The sequence below is a fragment of the Scyliorhinus torazame genome, chromosome 18, assembly GCF_047496885.1.
Source record: "Scyliorhinus torazame isolate Kashiwa2021f chromosome 18, sScyTor2.1, whole genome shotgun sequence".
Taxonomy (NCBI): Eukaryota; Metazoa; Chordata; class Chondrichthyes; order Carcharhiniformes; family Scyliorhinidae; genus Scyliorhinus; species Scyliorhinus torazame.
In genome coordinates, this window is record NC_092724.1 from 133,458,056 (window position 1) to 133,481,708 (window position 23,653).

A 23,653-nucleotide genomic window follows, 5' to 3' on the forward strand; every position below is an offset into this window, starting at 1 on the left:
ATCAACATCTCGTAGCACTTCATTACGACTGAAGTCAGGGCCATCAGACGGTAGTCATTGAGGCACGTTGCCTGGTTCTTCTTTGGGCCTTCTTTGCTGCCTCTGCCTCTGTAGCAGGGTCCTCCCCATCCTCAGCACCTTTCCCGCCCATACAATAGAACATAGAACATAGAACATAGAACAATACAGCGCAGGACAGGCCCTTCGGCCCACGATGTTGCACCGAAACAAAAGCCATCTAACCTACACTATGCCATTATCATCCATATGTTTATCCAATAAACTTTTAAATGCCCTCAATGTTGGCGAGTTCACTACTGTTGCAGGTAGGGCATTCCACGGCCTCACTACTCTTTGCGTAAAGAACCTACCTCTGACCTCTGTCCTATATCTATTACCCCTCAGTTTAAAGTTATGTCCCCTCGTGCCAGCCATATCCATCCAATGTCAGAGATGATTGTGTCCACTTTCCGAAAAAAGGCCTTTGGTATAAAGATCGGGAGAGCCTGAAAGATAAACAAGAACCTCGGCAGAATATTCATTTTCACCACTTGGACCCTCCCCGCCAACTTAAGTGCAGTGTATCCCACCTCTTAAGATCCTCTCTGGCCTCCTCCACCAACTTTGTTAAGTTCCACTTATGGAGCCCCGTCCATTCCCTCGCCACCTGAACCCCCCAAGTACCTAAACTTATCCCTCGCTACCGTAAATGGCATCCCCCCTAAATTAGCCCGCTGTGCCAGCTCATTCACCGGGAATACCTCGCTTTTCCCTACATTCAGCTTGTATCACACAATGTTTTGGCCTCAACTACTTTCTATGGTAGCGAATTCCACAGTTTCACCATTCTCTGGATGAAGAAACTTCTCCTCGCCTCAGTCCTAAAAGGTTTACCCCTTATCCTCAAAATATGATCCTTAGCTCTGGACTCCCCCAGCACCTGGAACATACTTTCTGAATCTAACCTGTCAAATCCTGTTAGAATTTTATAAATTTCTATGAGATCCACTCTTCTAATCTCCAATTAATATTATGCTAACCAATTTAGTCTCTCCTCATATGACAGTCCGGCCGACCCAGGTATCAGCCTGGTAAACCTTTGCTGCACTGCTTCCATAGCAAGAACATCCTTTCTCAGATAAGGACACCAAAACTGCACACAATACTCCAGTTGTGCCCTCACAAATGCCCAATACAATACCCCTATTCCTGTACTCAAATCCTCTCACTATGAAGGCCAACATACCATTTGCCTTCTTAACTGCCTGCTGTACCTGAGCACTTACTTTCAGCAACTGATGCACGAGGACACCAAGGTCTTGCTGAGTATCCACCTCTCAATTTGCACCCATTCAAATAATAATCTGCCTTCCTATTTCTGCTACCGAAGCGGATAACCTCACATTTATCCAGATCATTCTGCATCTGCCATGCGTGTGCCCACTCACTCAGCCTGTCCAAATCCCGCTGAAGCATCTCTGCATCCTCCTCACAGCTCCCCTCCCACCCAATTTTGTATCATCAGCAAATTTGGAGATTATATATTTAGTCCCCTCATCCAAATCATTAATATATAATCTGAACAGTTGGGGTTCTAGCACAGATCCCTGCGGTACCTCACTAGTCACTGTCTGCCAATCAGAAAAATACCTATTTATTCCAACTTTCTATCCATCTCAAGACACTACCCGTAATCCCATGCGCTTTAACTTTACATATTAATCTGCTATGTGAGACTTTGTCGAAAGCCATCTGAAAGTCTAAATAAACCACATCCACAGGTCCTCCTTGGTCAACTCTATTAGTTACATCTTCAAAGAATTCTAGTAGATTTCTCAAACATAATCATAAATCCATGCTGATTTTTTCTGATTACACCACTGCTTTCCAAATGCTGTGCTATGAAATCCTTGATAATTGACTCCAGCAACTTCCCTACTACTAACATTAGACTCACTGGTCTATAATTCCCTGTTTTCTCTCTACCTCCCTTTTTGAATGGCAGGGTTACATTCGCTCCCCTCCAAACAGTAGGAACCATCCCAGAGAATTTTGTAAAATGACTACCAATGGAGCTACTATTTCTAAGGCCACTTCCTTAAGTACTCTGGGATGAAGATTATCGGGCCCTGCCGATTTGTCTGCCTTCAACCCCCATTAATTTCCACAAAACTATTTCTTTGCTAATACTAATTTCCTTGAGCTCCTTGCTAAAACTTGTGCTTCTCAGAACTTCCGATACATTATTCATATCTTCCTTTGTGAAGACAGAAGCAAAATACGAATTTTGTTCCTCAGCCATTTCTTTGTTCCCCATTATCAATTTCCCCCGTTTCTGACTGTAAGGGACCTGCATTAGTTTTTATTAATCTTTTATTCTTTACATACATATAGAAGCTTTTAACACTCCATTTTTATGTTCCGTGTTAATTTACTTTCAAATTGTATTTTCCCCTTCTTAATCAATCCCTTGGTCCTCCTTTGCTGAATTTTAAACTGTCCCCAATCCGCAGGTCTATTGCTAATTCTTGCTAATTTGTATGCCTCCTCTTTGAATCTAATACTATCTCTAATTTCCCTTGTAAGCCTTGGTTCCCTTTCTACTCTTGCGCCAAATAGGAATAAACAACTTTTGGAGTTCACCTATTCGTTCCTTGAATGCCTGTCTGCTGTCCTTCCTTTAGGTAATTTTTCCTAGTCCGTCATACAGCTCCTGCCTCATACCATCATAGATACCTTAATTGAGGTCACAGAATCAATTGCGTTACTATTCAACTTCATAAAGAATTCTCCCATATTATGGCCACTTATGCCCATATTATCCCCACTCATCTCTCACAACTAGATTGCCAACTAATCCTGTCTCTTTGCACAACAAGATGGCCTGGTCCCTTGTTGGTTCCTCAACATACTCGTCTAGAAAACCATCCCGTATGCACTCCAGAAATTCCTCCTCTATTGTACTGTGACTAATTTGAGTCACCCAATCTATCTGCAGATTAAAGTAACCCATAATCACAGATGTTCCTTTACCACATGTGACCTTGTAAGCCTTGCAGTCATTCTGTTTTCATTGGCAGGGAACAGAATGTTACAGCGCTTAATCATTTCTCCAGTAAAGCATCACGAAACAGGGGGGCTGCCCTGGCAGGGGTTGGGTTCTTTCTTACTCTCTGCCCTTTGTTCTGTATATTATTCACATTCCTGGGACAAACGGCAAGCCTTAGCAATGGTTGCTACTCTCCCTTTAAATTGGGCCCACCGCTGCCTTTGGCCTGCCTTCCCATGTCAATTGCCATTAATTGCGCAGCAAATGTGACTTAGCCAAGTAGATGTTTTACACGTGTTACCAACATGGTGCAGGGTCTGGTCTCAGAAATAACCCAATCCCAGAATGGAAAACCCCTTATTGAGGCAGAATGTACCCAAACTGCTCCAGCAAGTACACTGCCCAAGCTACTGTCCTCCATTGTGCATTAGTTATCAAAGGATGGAATTTATGGGCTGGATTCTCCGCACCCCGGCATCGCGACCGGCGCGGGGGCAGAGAATCCATTTTCCCGCAAGGAATCAGGACTGACATCGGTTCCCCGATCCTGCGGGCCCCGAAAAGCACGCCGCGCCACCAGGGGCTGTTGTCAACGGCATGGAACAAATGTGCTCCAGCCGGTCAGGATACTCGCGTGGCGGCTGCGGCTCAATCCGCGGCCGACCTGGTCGGGGCGGGCTGATCAGAGGGCAGGGAGGGCCTTATAGGTGGCTGGTAAATGTTTAGTTTTTCTGGCGGGAAACTCCACCGTTTTGATGCCGGCGTGGGACATAGTCCCAATAGTGGAGAATCCAGCCCATGGAATTTGGTTAGAGTGCAGAATATTTGAAGTTTGATATTGCATTGACTATTCGCATTCACCTGCAAGATTTCTGGATCCCCCCCCTCTATTCCTCCTCTGTTATGCAGTGTTCTGAGTCTAATTCCCATGACCCCTATCAGCTTTCCGCATTGTCTGTTGACAGGGAAACAAATATGGCAAAGGAATTGGAGACGTGTGAGTATCTTTCAGATTATAGCACTGTTGTAAGGATGGTGAGAGGTTAATTGGCATTGAAACTATTGATATTAGTTCTTGGCCATGGACATGGTGCTTCAATGGGAAGCAATGGAAAAGGCATGTTGAGTAAGGTACAATTTGTCTGCAAGCTGCTGGAAAGTTGTAATATTTCCTCACAGAGGAGTCAGTCTAATTTTGTAATATTTTCATGCCAGTTTCTGAATCCACTTGTGAGCATTTATTCAGCAGACTGGAAAGATAGTGAGTTGTTTGTATAAAATAGCGGCTTCTCACCACTGTTGTTATTTGTTCTACAGTGGATGGTTCTGCATGCCTGACCTCTTTGTATTTGGGGGACAGCTCATGTATACTAATTAGCAAGGGATGTTTCAAGAGGTGCTTCTGTGATATAAAAACAACATGAGTCTGCCAGCTTCAGCTGCAATAAATTTAACCAGTTTTCATGTCAGTTACTTGCATTCGAGAACTTTTTTAATGATTGTTTTTGTGGGGAGGGGATTTCAGTGAAACAGAGAAACATAGAAAATAGAAGCAGGAAGAGGCCATTCGGCCCTTCGATCCCCCTCCGTCATTCTTTGTGATCATGGTTGATCATCCAACTTAATAGCCTTATCCCGCTATCCCCCCATAACCTTTGATCCCCTTCACCCTAAGTGCTACATCTAACTACTTCTTGAAAACAGACAATGTTTTGGCCTCAACTACTTCCTGTGGTAACAAATTCCACAAGCCGACCACTCTCTGGGTGAAGAAATCTCTCCTCATCTCTGTCCTAAATGGTCTACCCTGTATAATCAGAATGTGACCCCTAGTTCTGGACACACCCACCATCAGAAACATCCTTCCTGCATCTACCCTTTCATAATCTGTATGGCCCAGCTACTCACCATATGAATTCACAGACACGGAAATCAACACTTCTATCCAGAGTGAAATGTGCAACAGCAACAGACATGATTATAGGGTAATCTCCAAATATGAGCCAAATGTTCTCTGGTGCTAGAAGCAATCTGGCTGTTCATTTCCCAGTTGTTTTATGCAGATTAGCAGATGTATCTGTTATTTTTAAAACTGCAAGAAAGATTTGGAGTTTTCCAAGGAAAGGTTGGAAAATGAGGCACAATGAAGATGAAAAGGCACCTGAAATGGTCTGATTAATCCCATTTCAATTATGTGTTGATGTTTACAGGTAAAACTTTGATGTAAATTCTGAACCTATCTGCTGATATCTTTTCTGTTGCCTGTTGACATATGGTTACAAGGACTGAGTCAGCATATTTATTTATGGCTAAATAGCCTCAAATGGTACAGACCAGCAAGGTCCGACAGTTCAATTCTTCTTCCACTCTGAGTTAACTGATTTCAGCAAGGTGGAAAGTGCTACAGATAGTGCTATCAAGTAGAAATTGGACAGCAATAACCTGCTCACTGCTCAGATTAGGTTCTGTCAGGTCCATTTGGCTTCTGACCTCATCATTGGTCCAACCAAGAGCTGAATTCCAGAGGTGAGGTGGGAATGACTGTTCTTGATATTAAGGCAGAATTTTACCAGGTGTGACATCAAGGAGCCCTGGTAAAATTGAAGTCCTCGGGAATCGGGGGAAAACTCTCCACTGGTTTCAGCCAAACCTAACACAAAGGAAGGTGGTTACGGTTGTTGGAGGCCAATCATCTCAGTACCGGGACATTGCTGCAGGAGTTCATCATGCTAGTGTCCTAGTCCATGTTCAGCTTCTTCATCAATGACCTTCCCTCTATTATATGGTCAGAAGTGGGGATGTTTGCTGAAAATTGTTAATAATGCTTAGTACCATTCACAACTCTTCAGATCTTGATGCAGTATGTGTTACATCAGTGTGCGGAAGACCTGGACAACATTCAGGATTGGGCTGATAAGTGGCAAGTCACATTCCCACCACACAAGTACCAGGCAAGGACCACCTCCAACAAGAAAGCATGTAATCATCTCCCCTTGGTATGCAATGACAATACCATTGCTGTATCTCTGACGATCAATATTCTGGGGTTACCAGAAACTGAACTGGACCAGCCATTTAAATACTCTCCACTTGCCTGGATGAATGCAGTTCCAACAGCACTCAAGGTGCTTGACACCATATAGCACAAATCAGCCTGGTTGATTGCACAGCATCTACCAACTTGAACTTTCACTCCCTGTTAATTCAGATATCCTCATAATATGGAAGAATGAATCCAATGCAAGTCTTTGCTTTATTCAGGTTTATTTTCAACAGGATGCTCGTCAGCAACTCACCAAGGTTCCTTTGATAGCAATCTCCAAACCCATGACCTCAGGGCAAAGCATTGAAACACCACAACCTGCAAGTTCCCCTCCGAGCCGACACCTGACGTGGAACTATACTACTTCACTGTTGTGGGATCAAAATCCAGGAACTCCCTTCCTAAAAGCACTGTGGGTGTACCTGCACCTGATGGATTGCAGTGGTTCAAAAAGGCAGCTCATCATCACCACCTTCTCAAGGGCAGTTCAGGGTAGACACAAATGCTGGCCTTGGCAGTGACACCCATATCCCATGAAAGAATAAAAATAGCTAGATGCCAGGAGAAATAATGCATTGCCTTTTGTTCCTTTTTTGCCCCAGGGCAGGAAGGGAAAATGAGCTCTATTTGGGCTTGTCTGTGATATCCTCCCAATTTTAACGGTATGAATATTGGCCATTTGGGTGAGGTACCATTGTGAGACCAGCACTTTTGGAACTTGGCCTCAGTAAAGAAGTAAGACCATCATAAGATGATGGGAAGGGAACAAATGTGTTTTTAAAAATTGGCAAGAATATTTGATTTTTAAGATAAGTTGGACCAACTGATGAGAATTAACGTAGAAAAGAACGCCTGGGCGATTTTTTCATTCTTTAGATCTTGACCCAGCTTCGACAACAAGTTCTTAAAAGTGATTGCCTGTCCGTACGATTCTCTTTAGGTTACAGCCGAACTACATGAAACAGACCGTAAACTGCAAGAGGTGGAGACATTAGTCAGAACATTGACCCTAGAAAGAGACCAAGCAATAGCTTCACTACAGGAGCATGGTGTTTTTCCACAAAGGGATTCACAGGTGAAAATTATTTATTTATTTATTTTTCATAAATTAGAGTTACCAATTCTTTTTTTTTCCAATTAAGGGGCAATTTAGCATGGCCAATTCACCTGCTCTGCACATCTTTGGGTTGTGGGGGTGAGACCCATGCAGACACGGGGAGAATGTGTAAACTCCACAGTGACCCGGGCCGGGAGCGAACCTGGGACCTCAGTACCATGAGGTAGCAGTGCTAACCACTGTGCCACCGTGCCGCCCTCAATTATTATTTATTATTATGGCAATATAATGTCAGTAATGTTTTCCCACTTTCTTCTGCTTCCTTCCAAACTTTGTTTTTAAAAGGGAAAGACTTTAACATGCTTTGCCTCTGACATTGTTTGTTTTCTCCAAAGCAGGATCCTTTTAATAAAAGTTGTCAAAATTGCCAAGGCTCTCCATAATAATAAAGATTCTGACAAAGCTCACCGGAAAGAAATAGACCTTGGTGCAAACCAGCCTGATACTAGATCATTCCTTTCCGAGCTAACTTCAATTTAATATTGGAGTAGGTTAATTTTTTTTTCAAAAAATATACTTCATTCATAAAATCTCTAATAAACATTGCAGAACATTTCGAATTGTCGTGACTGTACATTTCCATCAAAGTTACATATTCACTTGGCTAGCTTACATTCAATTGGGATGACATTCCACATATTTCCCTGTTTACTTTACAATTCTTTTGTAAGTATTTACATAGTCATTTTTCTTTCAATGCCTTTATACATTGGAGTGTTAATGACACAGACCGAGGGGTTTTACACTGTTACCAGCCCCTCGGTGTACATTTGTTGGGAGATCTTACACAGTGGTCTTTCCCCATTGCACCTTGGCGGCAGCTGCCCCAAGCTTGAGTGCGTCCCTCAGCACGTAGTCTTGGACCTTGGAATGTGCCAGTCTGCAACGCTCGGTCGAGGACAATTCTTTGCACTGGAAGATCAGCAAGTTTCGGGCAGACCAAAGAGCGTCTTTCACCGAGTTGATGACCTTCCAGCAGCAGTTGATGTTTGTCTCAGTGTGTGTCCCTGGAAACAGTCCGTAGAGCACAGAGTCCTGTGTCACAGAGCTGCTCGGGATGAACCTTGACAAATACCACTGCATCTCTCTCCAGACCTTCTTTGCAAAGGCACATTCCACAAGGAGGTGGGTGACCGTCTCATTTCCCCCACAGCCACTCCGAGGGCAGCCTGCAACAGCGCTGAGCCTTCAGGTGTACATGAAGAATCTGACGGGGAGGGCCCTTCTCACCACCAGCCAAGCTAGGTCTTGGTGCTTGTTTGAAAGTTCTGGTGATGAGGTGTTCTGCCAGATGACTCTGACAGTCTGCTCAGGAAACCATCCAACGTCCTCCATAGTCTCCTTTTCCCTGAGGGCTTCAAGGACATTACGTGCTGACCACTGCTTCATTGCCTTGTGGTCAAAGGTGTTTTTCTTCAAAGATTTTTCCACGAGGGACAGGTGATACGGCACGGTCCAACTACTTGGAGCGTTCCGCGGCAATGAGGCCAGGCCCATCCTTCGTAACACTGGGGACAGGTAGAACCTCAATATATAATGACACTTGGTGTTTGCGTACCGGGGGTTCACGCACAGCTCGATGCACACAAATGTGGCCATCAGGATGAGGGAGACGTTGGGTACGTTTCTCCCTCCCTTATCCAGAGGTTTGTACATGGTGTCCCTTCGGACACGGTCCATCTTGGATCTCCAGATGAATTTGAAGATGGCCCGGGTGACTGCTGCGATGTAGGGTCGGGTAATGGGCCAGACCTGCACTAGGTACAGTAACACCAAGAGTGCCTTACACCTGATGACCAAGGTTTTGACCACAATGGAGAGGGAGCGTTGCTCCCACATGCCCAGTTTCTGTCTTACCTTGGCCATGCGTTCCTCCCAGTTTTTGGTGCACGCCCCAGCCGCTCCGAACCTTATCTCCAGCACCTTCAGGTAATCTGACCTGACAGTGAAGGGGACAAAGGACCAGTCGGCCCAGTTCCCAAAGAACATGGCCTCGCTCTTGCCGCGGTTTACCTTGGCTCCCGAGGCCAGTTCAAACTGGCCACAGGCGTTCAAGAGCCTGCGTACAGACGCGGGATCCGAGCAGAAGACGGCGACGTCGTCTACGTACAGGGAGGCCTTGTCTTGCACGCCTCCGCTGCCTGGGATCATCACTCCTCCTATACCCGGATCCGTCCTTCCTGATGGACTCGGCAAAAGGTTCTATGCAGCTCACAAACAGGGCCGAGGAGAGAGTTGTATTGGTATTGGTGAATATTAGGAATAAGGGGCGTCATTCTCCGACCCCCCAGCGGGTCGGAGAATGGCCGTTGGTCGCCGTGAATCCCGCCCCTGCCGGTTACCGAAGTCTCCGGTACCGGATATTCGGCGGGGGCGGGAATCGGGCCGCGCCGGTTAGCGGGCCCCCCCCCCTCTCGATTCTCCGGCCCGGATGGGCCGAAGTCCCGCCGAGAAATTGCCTGTCCCGCCGGCGTAAATTAAAGTAGGTATTTACCGGCGTGGGCGGGCTCCGGGGTCCTGGGGGGGGGCACGGGGCAATCTGACCCCGGGGGGTGCCCCCACTGTGGCCTGGCCCGCGATCGGGGCCCACCGATCCGTGGGCGGGCCTGTGCCGTGGGGGCACTCTTTCCCTTCCGCCTCCGCAACGGCCTCCACCATGGCGGAGGCGAAGAGACTCTCCCCACTGCGCATGCGCGGGAAACTGTCAGCGGCCGCTGACACTCCCGCGCATGCGCCGCCCGGGGATGTCATTTCCGCGCCAGCTGGCGGGGCAACAAACGCCGTTTCCGCCAGCTGGTGGGGCGTAAATCCCTCCGGCGCCGGCCTAGCCCCTCAATGTTGAGGCTCGGACCCCAAAGATGCGGAGCATTCCGCACCTTTGGGGCGGCGCAATGCCCGTCTGATTGGCGCCGTTTTGGGCGCCAGTCGACGGACATCGCGCCGTTGGGGGAGAATTTCGCCCAAGGTATAATTTTAACTGGATTTAATTTAATGTTTCTGTGCCTGGAAGGATAAAACTGATAGTTGGATTCATGCTGGACAAAGGTGTTTGTATGTGTGGGGGTTAGGTAAGTTTCAACTGTGTTTCTACTGTGCTTAGAGAGGGTTATGGTGTGAAGAATAAATAAACCAGTAGTGGTTGCTCAGCAACTGGGGCCTTGTAAGCTCGAGAAGCTTTTACGTTTTAGTGTAGCTAATTTGATTGCTGTTGGAGATGGATAATGAGAAAGAAGGGAACTCTCACAGCTCTGCCAGAAGCAGTAGGTTTAGAAGTCGAGAGAGGGAACAATTTCTCTCAACTTTGCTAGAAGAAAAGCTGTACGACGGAGTAATGGTTAAGAAAACACATGCAGAGATTGAAGAGCAGGTAGTTAAGGAAACTAATAAACGAAGGGAAGTTTCCAAGAAGTCTGAGGTTAAAGGTACTAGAACAGAGTACTGTTCAGTAAAGACAGACAAAGGTGAGAAGAAGGCTGAGAAGTCAGAGAGATATCTGAAGTGATTTTCAGGTTTGTAAAATTTTACTTCAGCCTGTGGAACATGAGTTGAAATAACTATGGAAATCGGTAGCTGGATCTCTCAGTTCATGTAAAAGCAGTTAAGAGAAAGGGGGCGTCATTCTCCGACCCCCCGGCGGGTCGGAGAATGGCCGTTGGCCGCCGTGAATCCCGCCCCCGCCGAAGTCTCCGCTCCCGGAGATTGGGCGGGGGCGGGAATCGGGCCGCGCCGGTTGGCGGGATCCCCCCCGCTGGATTCTCCGGCCCGGATGGGCCGAAGACCCGCCCAGAAATTGCCTGTCCCGCCGACGTAAATCAAACCTGGTATTTACCGGCGGGACCAGGCGGCGTGGGCGGGCTCCGGGGTCCTGGGGGGGGGCGCGGGGGGATCTGACCCCGGGGGGTGCCCCCACGGTGGCCTGGCCCGCGATCGGGGCCCACCGATCCGCGGGCGGGCCTGTGCCGTGGGGGCACTCTTTCCCTTCCGCCTCCGCTACGGCCTCCACCATGGCGGAGGCGGAAGAGACTCTCCCCACTGCGCATGCGCGGGAAACTGACAGCGGCCGCTGACGCTCCCGCGCATGCGCTGGGAAACTGACAGCGGCCGCTGACGCTCCCGCGCATGCGCCGCATTTCCGCGCCAGCTGGCGGGGAAACAAACGCCATTTCCGCCAGCTGGCGGGGCGGAAATCCCTCCGGCGTCGGCCTAGCCCCTCAATGTTGGGGCTAGGCCGCCAAAGATGCGGAGCCTTCCGCACCTTTGGGCCGGCGCGATGCCCGTCTGATTGGCGCCGGCTTTGGCGCCAGTCGGCGGACATCCCGCCGTTGGGGGAGAATTTCGCCCAGGAATCCTAACAGGGGTGGCAAAAAGTCCCGGACTGGATTCACTGTTAAAAGTGGAACGGAAGCTTGGATTAAGAGTCATTTGTAAAACTTGGACTGGATTTCAGAATGCAAACCGTAGAGGGAAAGCATTATTATGAGAGAAGATTTGAAAGTGTGTTTTTGGGAGTGGAATTTGGAAACTCTCGGGATCATCATCTGGGGGGGACTCTGAGGCGAAATCCCCAGACAATGACTTGGGTTTAGAGCGGAGTGCAAGTATTTGACCACAGTCATCTTGTGTGCTTGAAAGTGACTTCCTGTGTTAATGAGACTATTGTAGCTTAAGATGTACTTGCAATTCATGTTAATCTTTAAAGCTGTGTATATTTGTTAAGCTAAGGGGGGGGGGGGGAGTAAAATAAATTATATATTATTATATAATAATCCATCTCTTCGTATATATTTTTTTCTTCTTGTTAAAACCTATGTGCAGGCCTGTGACTCTTCCTCCATTCTTTATAAAGAAAAATAAAAGTTACGGTCTTTTGAAGCAGAGTTCCATTCTGGGATCCTGTTATAACATCAACTGGTATCATAACAGTGGATGTGTGATGAGTATGTGAGTTGAGAATGATCAGAAGAGTGATTTCCTCTGGCAGAACGGAGGAGATTATTTATCCTTTTCTGCCATTGGATGCCTCTCTGTCTTTGCAGGGAGTTGTAACTAGCCAACACTTCCATCGCCTCCCATGCTGGTGTCCCTGCTAGCTAGTAATCTCCCTCTGCATGGGTACAGGATGTTATAACATGCGTCCACGGCATCAAGCATTCTGGCGAAGCAGGCCTCAGAATCTGGGCGCTGACTTCCTTGCTGCCATCCCCTGCCTTGGACCTAGAAGATGTGGCTGGGGAGCGCTGGGGCAGCCTTTAAACGGAGTGCTCAGCTGATGGGCGGGCGGATTAGAGGCCACCCACCACGGAGGTGGCATGAAACCCATGCTGAAAACGTTTTCCCCAGGTTCTTAAAAATATGGCCTGAAAACCTGCCATCGCCACTGGCAGACTAAACACAGGCATCGAACTCTGCCAAATTTTGGGAAAATTCCACCCTGCGTATTGGAAATGTGGTAGATTGTCATATTTTTTAATTGTTCGAAAATCTTATACTGGAGTTATATGCCCCTTCTAGAATGACTGCTCCCTCTGGTGGAGAGATTTACTTAAAATTGATTGGGGCTGGATCAGATTTTCCTGCTATTTGATGCTCATTTTGTTTCTGATTTGGGAAGGATAGTGGATGACGATTGGAAAAGAATAAACAAGAACCCCTGGCAATTTAAAGAAAAATACCCTTGTGACATTCTTACATCAGGATTGTGGGTGGTCAGTTGGACCATGCCAAAATCTCTCTACGCCCTGGATGTAAGAACTGCCAGAGAGTATTCCTTTTCTTCACCAGTGCAAATGTGAACTCAAGAATTGACTTTTTTATTATGGGGAGGTCGTTGCTGTCAGGGGTGAGGAAAGCAGAATACTCGCCGATTGCCATTTCAGATCATTTGGTGGATGTGGTCCTTGAAAAGGGGCCTGCACAGAGGCCAGCGTGGAGGTTGGATGTGGGCTGTTTACGGATCCAACTTTTTGTGCGAGGATGGGAAAGGTGATTTATGATTATGTTGGGTTCAATAAGAATGGGGAGTGTTGTGTTCAGTCTTCTGTACCTTGCAAAGGAATCCACCAAACACCTTGACTTGTCCAAACCAGGATCTTTATTGAGTCTTGTGTGATAAGATAGCAATCTGTTACAGAGAACATTATCATGGAGTCTCCTTATTATTCCTCTGGAACTACACCTAGCCCTGACTATTCACGTGTATGCCTTACGGTATACCATCTGCAACCAATTGATGATGGCCGGATGTATATGAGAGTAGCAGGTCACCTGACCATGGCCTTGCTACCGCTTGGTGTGTCTACACTGCCACCTGCTGGTTGGAAATCGCATACCATCCATCTATGATACTGTCCATAGGCATATCATCACAGGGAGGTCTCACTGTAGGTAGAGGCGCTGAAGGCATTGGTAAAGGGCGAGATCATCTTGTATAAGGCGCAAGTGAATAGGGAGGCAGGAGAGGAGCGGCAGCGGCTGGTAGGTTAAATCTTGGAAGTTCATCGGAAGTATGCGTAAGATAACAGGGACTTGAGGAGTTTTATAAAAGGGTGTATAGGTCAGAGCCCCCAGAGGATGAGACGGATATGAGGGACATCTTGGAGGGTTGGGGGGGGAGGGGAGGAGAGTGTCCTAAAGTCGGAGAGGAGGACATGGCAGGGTTGGAAGAGCCAGTTGGGATTGAGGGGGTTCGGATGGCGATAGGGAAGATGCAAATGGGTAAAGCAGTGGGGCCAATCGGTTCCCGATAGAATTCCCAAAGACGTTTTTGGATAGGTGGGTACCATTGTTCGTGGCGATGTTTGAGGATGCGGTGGCTAAGGGGACGCTCCCGGAGACAATGGGACTGGCATCTATTTCACTGTTAATAAAGGATAAGGACCCGTTGGAGTATGAGTCGTATCGGCCAATATCCCTGTTAAATGTGGATGCCAAGGTTCTTGCCGAGGTGCTGCCGCTTTGGTTGGAAGAGTGCCTTCCACAGTTGATTGGGGAGGATCAGACGGGGTTTGTAAAGGATAAGCAGTTGTTTACAGTGGGGCGGGGCGGGTGTGGGGGGGGGGGGGGGGGGGGGGAACAGCCTCCCCCTCTCATTGTCAGGCCGGGTGTAGATGGCAGAGATGAATATCTTGGATCGTTTTTTATTTTTATTCCAGTGCTTAACAGTCTTTTTGCCAAAGGTGTTTTTTATGGAGGTGGAATGGTTGATTCCGTTGTTTGTCCAGGCAGGTAAGGTAGCGAGGATTCGGAAGACCGGTGCTTCACAGAGGGCGACAGCCAGGGGGTTTGACTCTTCCAAATCTGTTGTATTACTATTGGGCGGTGAACGCTGAGAAGGTACGGCGCTGGGGTAGGGAGCCGGAGGCATTGTGGATGAGGGTGGAGGCAGGCTCTTGTATGGGGTCTTGTAGGCAGTCGGGGTTGCTGGTGCTGGCAATGGCACTGCTCCCATTTGTCCCAGGGAAATACTCCAGTAGTCTGGTGGTGGTGGCCATGCTGAAGATATGAAGGCAATTTTGGCAGCAGTTTTGGGGCGGGGTCGAAGTTGATGCTGGTCCGAGAGAATCATGTGTTTGAGCTGGTGAGGCTGGATGCTAGGTTTCTGGGGTGGGATTTTTGGAATGGCATTTGCGAGTTTTGAGTTGACTAAGAAGTTTGGGATTCCACAAGGGGAGGCCTTTAGGTATGTGCAGGTGTGGGACTTTGCAAAAAAGGTTTCCCCGACGTTTCCGGTGACAACGCCGTCCTTGTTGTTGGAGGGGTCGTTGTCGGTTGTGGGGTTGGAGGTTGGAGTCATCTCGGCGATTTATGGGAACATTTTGGAGGGGGTTATGGCATCGTTGGAGGGGATTAAGGCCAAGTGGGAGGAGGAGCTGGGGGTGGCGCTGGAGGAGCTTTTGTTTGTGCGAGGTGTTGCTGAGGGTGAATGCCTCAACCTGGGGCTGGAGTTAATACACTTAAAGATGGTGCACAGGGCGCACCTGATGAGGTTGAGGATGAACCGGCTATTAGAGGGGGTGGAGGACACTTGCGAGCAGTGTGGGAGAGGTCCGGCCAGTTATGCACATATGTTCTGGTCCTGCCTGAAGTCAGACAAATTTGGAGGTTGTTTTTTAGCACCATTTCAGCGATCCAGCATGTGGATTTGGAGTCCAGTCCCCTGGGGGCCATATTTGGGATGTCAGACTTGCCGGAGCTGAAGATAGGAGCGCGGGCAGATGTTTTAGCTTTTGCCTCGCTGATTGTATGCAGGCGGGTCCTGTTGACATGAAGGTCAGCTTCTCTGTCCTGTGCCTCAGTGTGGCTTGGGGACTTGATGGAGTCCTGTATTTGGAGAAGGTTAAATTTGCTTTGAGGGAGGCGATGGAGATGGGTCTGTTTATTCTACACTTTAAAGATTTGGTTACCGTCAGCTGCTAATGGGAGGGGGTGGTTAGGGGATGGATTGGGCGGTGTTTCTTTGAGTTATTGGGGTGTTGGTTGGTGGAGTGGGGTGGTCTGTTATTCTTGATGTTTTGCATTGTTTTGTTTTATGAATAAAATGTTAAAAACCGAATAAAAATATTATTTAAAAAGCAGGATCATTTGGATCTGAAGGTTTAATTCTGTTTCTCCTCACAGATGCTGCCAGGCATGCAGGGCTGGTTTCTTCCACCCAGTCTGCTGCAAGATCGCCACGGGCGAGACGCGGACAATGGAAAAGTCCATTGACCTTGGGCGGGATTCTCCGGGGGACGCGGCCGGAGAATCGTGCCCGCTGAGTGTATCCAGCATTTTCTTTTTTTATTTCAGATTTCCAGTATCCATAGTATTTTGCTTCTATTTGAGTATGAAATCCTACATGTTGCATGCAAATTAAATTTAAATTGCATATTAACAACCACCTTGGATTTCCCTCTACCTACATACTGTGATCTGCCTCAAACAATCAAAGTCTGTATAAAAGAAGCGTTGTTGGTTGATGAGTCTCATTAAGAGAGGCAGAAATTATACTACAAGCTTTCTTATGAGAATATTGCACTTGTTCAACCTTTGCAGCTAAAAAAAAGTATACTTGGAAATTTCAGTATCTCCAATTTACCAATAGTGTCAACATTGCTGCAATTCGTGGTGATACTTCAGCCATAAAGTCCAGGGCACAATGGTTTTTTCCTTTATGGATTCTGCTATACCTGTGCTTTGAAATGATGAACTGTAAGATGAAGAAGAGCAAATCGGGAAGGATAACCTGCCAGCTGCTTTCCCAAGATCTGGTGGACACCCACACCAGATGCTCAACATTAACATGGCAGTAAAAGTCACTGGGGTTCTCATTTATACACCTACATTTTTCAAGCAGCATGGAGGTCATTTCCAACTTCAGTCAATGTTCTTCTGCTGCTGCATCTGAAAGTAACTAATGCCTTGTTCTGTGGACTCTACATTTCATTTCCTTTATTGATTTTACAGACAGAAGTCACACATGAGGACCACATTACCACACTGCCCCATTTTGAGAAAGCTGTTTTTTTAAATACAGGAAATGGTATAATTCTCTCAAGACACGGCTGACCTGTAATGCAAGGCACCTCATTACGAATGTGAAGGCAAGCTGTTCAGTCAGCTGACATTAGAAATGCAGTTTCACGGGCAGCACGGTGGTGTAGTGGTTAGCACTGCTGCCTCACGCGCCGAGGTCCCAGGTTCGAACTCGGCTCTGGGTCACTGTCCGTGTGGAGTTTGCACATTCTCCCATGTCTGCGTGGGTTTCACCCCCACAACCCAAAGATGTGCAGGGTAGGTGGATTGGCCACGCTAAATTGCCCCTGAATTGGGAAAAAGGAATTGGGTACTCTAAATTTTTTTTTTTTAAATAAATGCAGTTTCATTTACAATAGCCCCTAATGTCAGTTCTATTTATAAGTCAAAGGCAAGTTTCTGGATAGTCGATTATTGACAAAGGCCTTGGCCTCAGTGCCTGATGGAACACGAGAACCCCTTGGGTACTCAATGATGCTTGCTGCTGAGTAGACCATGACGGTTTTAAAGTTCCCCACATTGATCTGGGGTAGCAGGCCACACAGCCCTGTTAGGCATTTTTCATTGTTGTGGTTTGCTAATTAATATTCCAGTGGAAGAAGGGTGCAGAAAAGTCCAAGAGCATGAAGAGAGATAAGTGTGCCGCAGTCACAGAGAATTTCATCCATGACATTGTTTAGGACTATTTGATGCTGTGGGAGTGGTAGAAAGGTGACAGCAGAGATTCAAACAAGAGTGCAAAAGAGATGTGTTTCCTCTTTTAGTATATTGTTAATGCACACCTGAATGTATTCCCACAGTATTTTACTGAAATGTTAATCCAGATTGTTTACGTAAATTCAGGAGTGGGACTTTGTCCTTTGATTCAGAAACTAGAGTACCATCAAGTGAGCAGAATGGCCAATGGCTAAGTGCAGTCAAACACAGGTGTCTGCATGCAGCTGATACGTGTGATGACAAGCAGTTACATAAAAGCTTTTGTGGAGTTGTCATGCAGGGAACACATCTAAATCGAGGCTAGGGATATAAAGCATCTTGTGCTTCTACCTGGAATTTGATGATATGTTAGCTAAATGTTTCAACATCACATGAGAGAGGGATCATTGTAAATGACAGACTTGCTTTGCACATTAAAAGGTGTACCTGACTTCCCTGACCTTGTCTAAACCATGATTCTTTAAGCACCTAATTTCTTCTTTAAGGAAAGGGAAAACCTGGCCCTAAGAGTTGCTGTTCATGCCGCCACAAGGATTCAGATCAATAGGCAAAACAAATAAAACATTAACCTGTTATCTCAAAGAAAAGGTGCACAGCACAGAATAAATAAATAATAGAATAGTGTTATTCAATTACACAAAAGTATTGTTTTGTTTGTGTCTTCCTCATGTGCTGAATTCCAGTCTCCTTTTTTCAGTCTATTGTCTCTTTAGTATTTATTAATTCTTATGTTTCTCTCCCACTGAGCCAGAATTACTGCAGATGGTCTGAGTGTTTGGCTGTACCATGTGTGCATTTTGTGTCATTCACAACAGGCTATGCTGTATTGGATCTTTTGAAGAAATTCAAACAATTTTGCAGAATATTTTTGAATTTGCTGAAATTCCTCATGAATCACAAAGGATGTTGCTGCCGCTCTTTGACAGCTGTCACTTTAGTCTGGTTCTCAAGTTCTCGGTATTTCACTATGTAAGCCTCTGATGTATATAGATTTTTTTACATGGGGTTTGGATCTGTTTGTATAGATTGGATAAACCAAAAAAGACAATTACCACGTTTTGTCTTTACCTTGACAGACTTCAATGCCTGAGAAAGGAAATGTGAATAATGTAGAATTCCCTTCAGATGTTATTCGAAAGCTTCAGGAGCAGAACTTAAACCTCCGTACCGTTATTGCCCAAATGAGGAAAGAGATGGAGATGCTGACTGAGCAAATTCCTGCCAACCAAAGTCGGGACAAATCATTTGATGAAATAGGTTCATCCAAGAGCCCAAAAGAGACATCGAAAGATGATATAACCCCATATACTTCAGGTAACGATCATTTAGTTAAACTTTAAATATACAATTATGCAAAGAAACTCTTTGCAGTTTCTGCAAATGTTCAGTTTATTAAGCAAGATATAGACAGATCAGAAGGACCCAGTTTGATTCTTAGTCTGTGCTCAGTTAGATAGTCTCAACCAGACTGCTGGGAAAGACACTACAAGTTACCTAAAGCTCCTCAAGACAAGCAATTTGGAAGTGACCTGATTTCCTGCCACGCCAAACATTGGGCCGTAAGTGGCCAATTTGGCAGACTGCCAGTTTGAGAAGTCCACACATCATTCATGCATCATCCAAACTCGTTAACTCTACATAGATCAAGGACTGAACATGGGCTGGTAAAATTCCCATTGAGATCTTGACACAGATTGATAGGGTGGCACAGTGCTAGCACTGCTGCCTCACAGCGGAAGGGGCCTGTTGTGTTGTGCTTCTTCATGTAGCATAAGCTGCTTCCTTGATGTATGCTCTGACAAAGGAAGGTTCAGACTTGGAGATAGGTTTAACACATTTATTGAACAGTTAACAATTCTCCTACTTGAGTTCGACTCTCCTGCTAATCTTGCTGTAGTAACTCAGTCTAACTAACCTATCTGCTCTAAGCCATGTGGTGGGTATGATGCTTCTGATCTGCCCCTGTCCTTTCTGAGTGTCGCCTGTGGAAAGAGAAAGAGCTTGTGTGCCCTGTCCTTTTATATAGGTTGCCCCCTTGTGGTAGTGCCACCTCTGGGTGTCTTGACTGCCCATTGGTCGTATCTTATCCTGTGGGTTCATTATCTGTATGTCTGCATGTCATGATGTCTCTGGTGCTCCCTCTAGTGTTTACTTAGTCTTAGTGTATTTACATTAACCCCTTGTGTCCAGGTTCAATTCCAGCCTTGGGTGACTGTCTATGTGGAGTTTGCACGTTTTCCCCATGTCTGCGTGGGTTTCCTCCGGGTGCTCTGGTTTCCTTCCACAGTCCAAAGATGTGCAGATTGGCTGGATTGACAATGTTAAATTGCCCCTCAGTGATCAAAGATGTGCAGGTTAGGTGGGGTTACAGGGATAGGGTGAGGGATCGGGCCGAGGTGGAGTGCCCTTTCAGAGTATCGGTGCAGACTCGAAGAGCCAAATGGCCTTCTTGTGCACGGTAGGGACTCTATGATACACAGAGCAGTAGACTTGGGGATTTGGACGGGATGTGGGGAGGGAGGCTGCGTGGTATAATGTTTTGCTTTGCTTTGGTCCACATATTCAGCTAGTCTGGATGATGTGATTCTTATCTGCTTTTCACATTAAGTCCTTCATTGTAATTCAACTGTATATTAACTTCTTATCTCAGTCTGATTTTACTGTTTACTTAATAAAATCAAAATGGATTTGATAGTAATTAGAGAAGAATTTTGGTTCACAGAATGAGGTGAAAGAAGAGGTTGCCTAAAACTCAGATTGTGCCTGGAATCAAATCCACTGACACTACATTTGTTATCTCGCTGAATGTTCCCCCAACTAACAGCATTTATTGAGGCAATTTTTCTACTTTTGCCCCAAGTGTACAGTAATCTGAACAGACTGGCGCAAAGTTACTATATATTTCAGATTGAAATTCATGTTCTGTTTTTTATCTACACTTCCAGAGTATGTTAAGTCTGTGGAAGATGAGGTTTACGAACTGAAACAGAAGTGCAGAAAGTTGGAAGGACAACTAGAGGACATTTCAAAAGCTTCCAGTAAAGTGAAGGTTTCACTTCCAAGCCTCCCTATTACTGCAGACAATGCCTATCTCCAGAACCACACCCGCACTTTAAATGAGACAATAGGTGAGATACTCTATTATGCCAAAAACATTTGGGGGGAACATACAAAATTATAAATGGTGCAATTTTTAAAATATCATCATGCAATTTTTAAAACTTCATCCATCACAAAGATCCTGAAATCAACTTTCTCACTATATAGAGAGATCCAAAGATATGCCGGTTAGGTGCATTGGCCATGCTAAATTGCCCCTTTGTATCCCAAAATGTGCAGGTTACGGGGCCGTGGTGGGGGAGCGGGCCTGGGTGGGGCGCTCTTTCGGAGGGTTGATGCAAGATTTGATGGGCCGAATGACCTCCTTCTGCACTGTAAGGATTCTATATGTATCTGTTTTCCAGCAGTCTTATTTAATGTATTGTTTTCATGGTATCTAATAATGTGGGATATTCCTAATTCATTACCACAAATTGATTCCACCATTATTTTCAACCTCACCGTTATCCCAATTATTTTCCTTTACTTCATTTTTGAGGTTGCTGGTCATTCCAAAGAATCATAATGAGGATCATAATGTTGTCCACAAAATAAAGCAGTGTTAGGTTTATGCACCTGTTATTTAATTTCATTGCCATGTCTATATTTGCTTGTATAACAAGCACATCAGAGGGTCCATTGTTATATTGAATACTAGTGGTGATGGAATCACAGAATGGTTACAGCTCAAAGGGATACCACTTTTTATTAAATTAATTAAAAGGATGTGGGCGTTGCTGACTGGAGCACTATTTATTGCCCATCCCTAATTGCCCCTGAACTGAGTGGCTTGCTGGGCCATTTCAGAGGGCAGTTACGAGTCAACCACATTTCTGTGAATCTGGAAGCACGTGTAGGCCAGACCGCTTAAGTAAGGATGACACACGCAGCACAATGGCACTGTGGTTAGCACTGCTGCCTCACGGCGCCGAGGACCTGGATTCGATCCCGGCCCTGGGTCACTGTCCGTGTGGAATTTGCACATTCTCCCCATACCTGCGTGCGTCTAACCCCCACAATGCAAAAAATGTGCAGGGTAGGTGGATTGGCCTCGCTAAATTACCCATTAATTGGAAAAAAGAATTTGGTACTCAATTTATTTTTAAAAATGTAAGGATGGCAGATTTCTTTCCCTAAAGGACATTAATGAACCAGATGGAATTTTGAGTCAATCGACAATGGCTTCATGCTCATCATTCGATCATTCCAGATTTTTGTTGAATTCAAATTTCACCATCGATTGGAGTGCATTACCCTACGTCACTAGTCCAGTGACAGTACCACTACGTCACCGCCACCCCTATTTGGCCCATCAGGTCCATGCAATCTGTTGTGCAAGAGCAACTCAGTTAATCCCACTCTATCTTTTCTCCTTAGCCCTACAAATTTTTTTCTCTTCGGATAATTGTCCAATTCTGAAATGGGCACCTTGTTTGCCTCTCTTTATGTGGATTGGTTCAGTTTTGCTTCTGTCACCTTCTGACAAGGGTAAACTATCCCCCCTTGCCCTTCTTGGCTTGTCTGCAGCTTTTGACAAGGTTGACCATGCCATCCTCCCCCAACGCTATTCACAGCGGTATGAGTTCAAATTCTTCCATGTGGAGCTTGAGCTCATCTTTTGCTAAGTGATCAGAACACAATTTTGACTGTTAAATGTACCTTAAAAACATTGTAATGATTCTTTCTGCACTGCAGATTGTTTTATGCATCTATCCCTTCCTTCGCTTTACATTAGCTAGCCTTCGTGCTGAAAAGGTCTCTACAGCTGCTACTGTAAAGAAACATGAAGCTCGGATTGTACATTTGGACCATCTTATAATACAGTTCACACAGCAGGTAATGTTCTGCAAAAAGTTGGATAATTCATTTGTAAACCCACAGTAAAACTGTCTCCGAACAGATGCACAGATCTTCCTGTCTGCCAGACCGTGACTAAAATTACTAGCAACTCTGAATCACTAACCAGGAAGGAAAAGATTACTCATTCTTGCTGATTCAGTAAAACTGCTCATTGTTAAAACACAGTTCATTCAATCACTTCCAGATGATTTGCATCTCCATAAGATTGCAGGAGGAGGAAGCTCAAAAAATAAATTTCTGCTATCAAATAGGAGATTTGTGAAACTGCTGACTAAAGGACAAGGGTAGAATATTTAATGTTGATGATACCCCTCCATAAGATTCTACTTTTAAGCACATCCCGTGAAACTCTATTATAGAGCCATTTATCATTAAAGTAAAGAACTAACTTCCATTTATATAGTATCTTACATGACCTAAGGATATCCGAAAGTGCTTTGCACAAGGTAACTTTTTAGTATAATTACTGTTGTTACGTAGGGAAATGCAACGTTCAATTTGCAAGCAGCAAGGTCCCAGAATTAGCAATGCAATAAATGATCAGATAGTCTATTTTTGGGCAGCACGGTAGCACAGTGGGTTAGCCCTGATGCTTCATGGCGCTGAGGTCCCAGGTTCGGATCCCGCTCTGGGTCACTGTCCGTGTGGAGTTTGCACATTCTCCCCGTGTTTGTGTGTGTTTCATTCACCCCCCCCAACCCAAAGATGTGCAGGCTGGGTGGATTGGCCACGCTAAATTGCCCTTTAATTGGAAAAACTGAATTGGGTATACCAAATTTTTATTTAAAAAAAAGAGAATCCATTTTTAGTGATTGTTGGCTGAGGAATAAATGTTGACCATGACAACAAGAGAACCCATCAAATATAGAACATAGAACAGTACAGCACAGTACAGGCCCTTCAGCCCACGATGTTGTGCCGACCATTTATCCTAATCTAAGATCAACCTAACCTACACCCTTCAATTTACTGCTGCCCATGTGCCTAAGAGTCGTTTAAATGTCCCTAATGACTCTGACTCCACCATCTCTGCTGGCAGTGCATTCCACACAACCACCACTCTTTGTGTAAAGAACCTCCCTCTGACATCTCCCCTATACCTTCCTCCAATCACCTTAAAATTATGTCCCCTCGTGACAGCCATTTCCACCCTGGGGAAAAGTCTCTGGCTATCCACTCTATCCATGCCTCTCATCACCTTGTACACCTGTGTCAAGTCACCTCTCTGCCTTCTTTGCTCCAGTGAGAAAAGCCC

At 45.8% G+C, this 23,653-nt stretch overlaps 1 protein-coding gene across 3 annotated transcripts in view; it reads left to right on the forward strand.

Annotated features, from left to right (window-relative positions):
• The window catches only part of ccdc57 (coiled-coil domain containing 57), a 288,211-nt gene that overhangs the window by 206,463 nt on the left and 58,095 nt on the right, over positions 1-23,653 (forward strand). For all 3 annotated transcript variants that reach the window (XM_072483406.1, XM_072483407.1, XM_072483408.1), the window contains exons 10-13: positions 7,033-7,167; positions 18,516-18,753; positions 20,385-20,567; positions 22,274-22,374. In XM_072483406.1, coding sequence (XP_072339507.1) covers positions 7,033-7,167; positions 18,516-18,753; positions 20,385-20,567; positions 22,274-22,374 — 657 coding nt within the window. The remainder of the gene's footprint in view (positions 1-7,032; positions 7,168-18,515; positions 18,754-20,384; positions 20,568-22,273; positions 22,375-23,653) is intronic.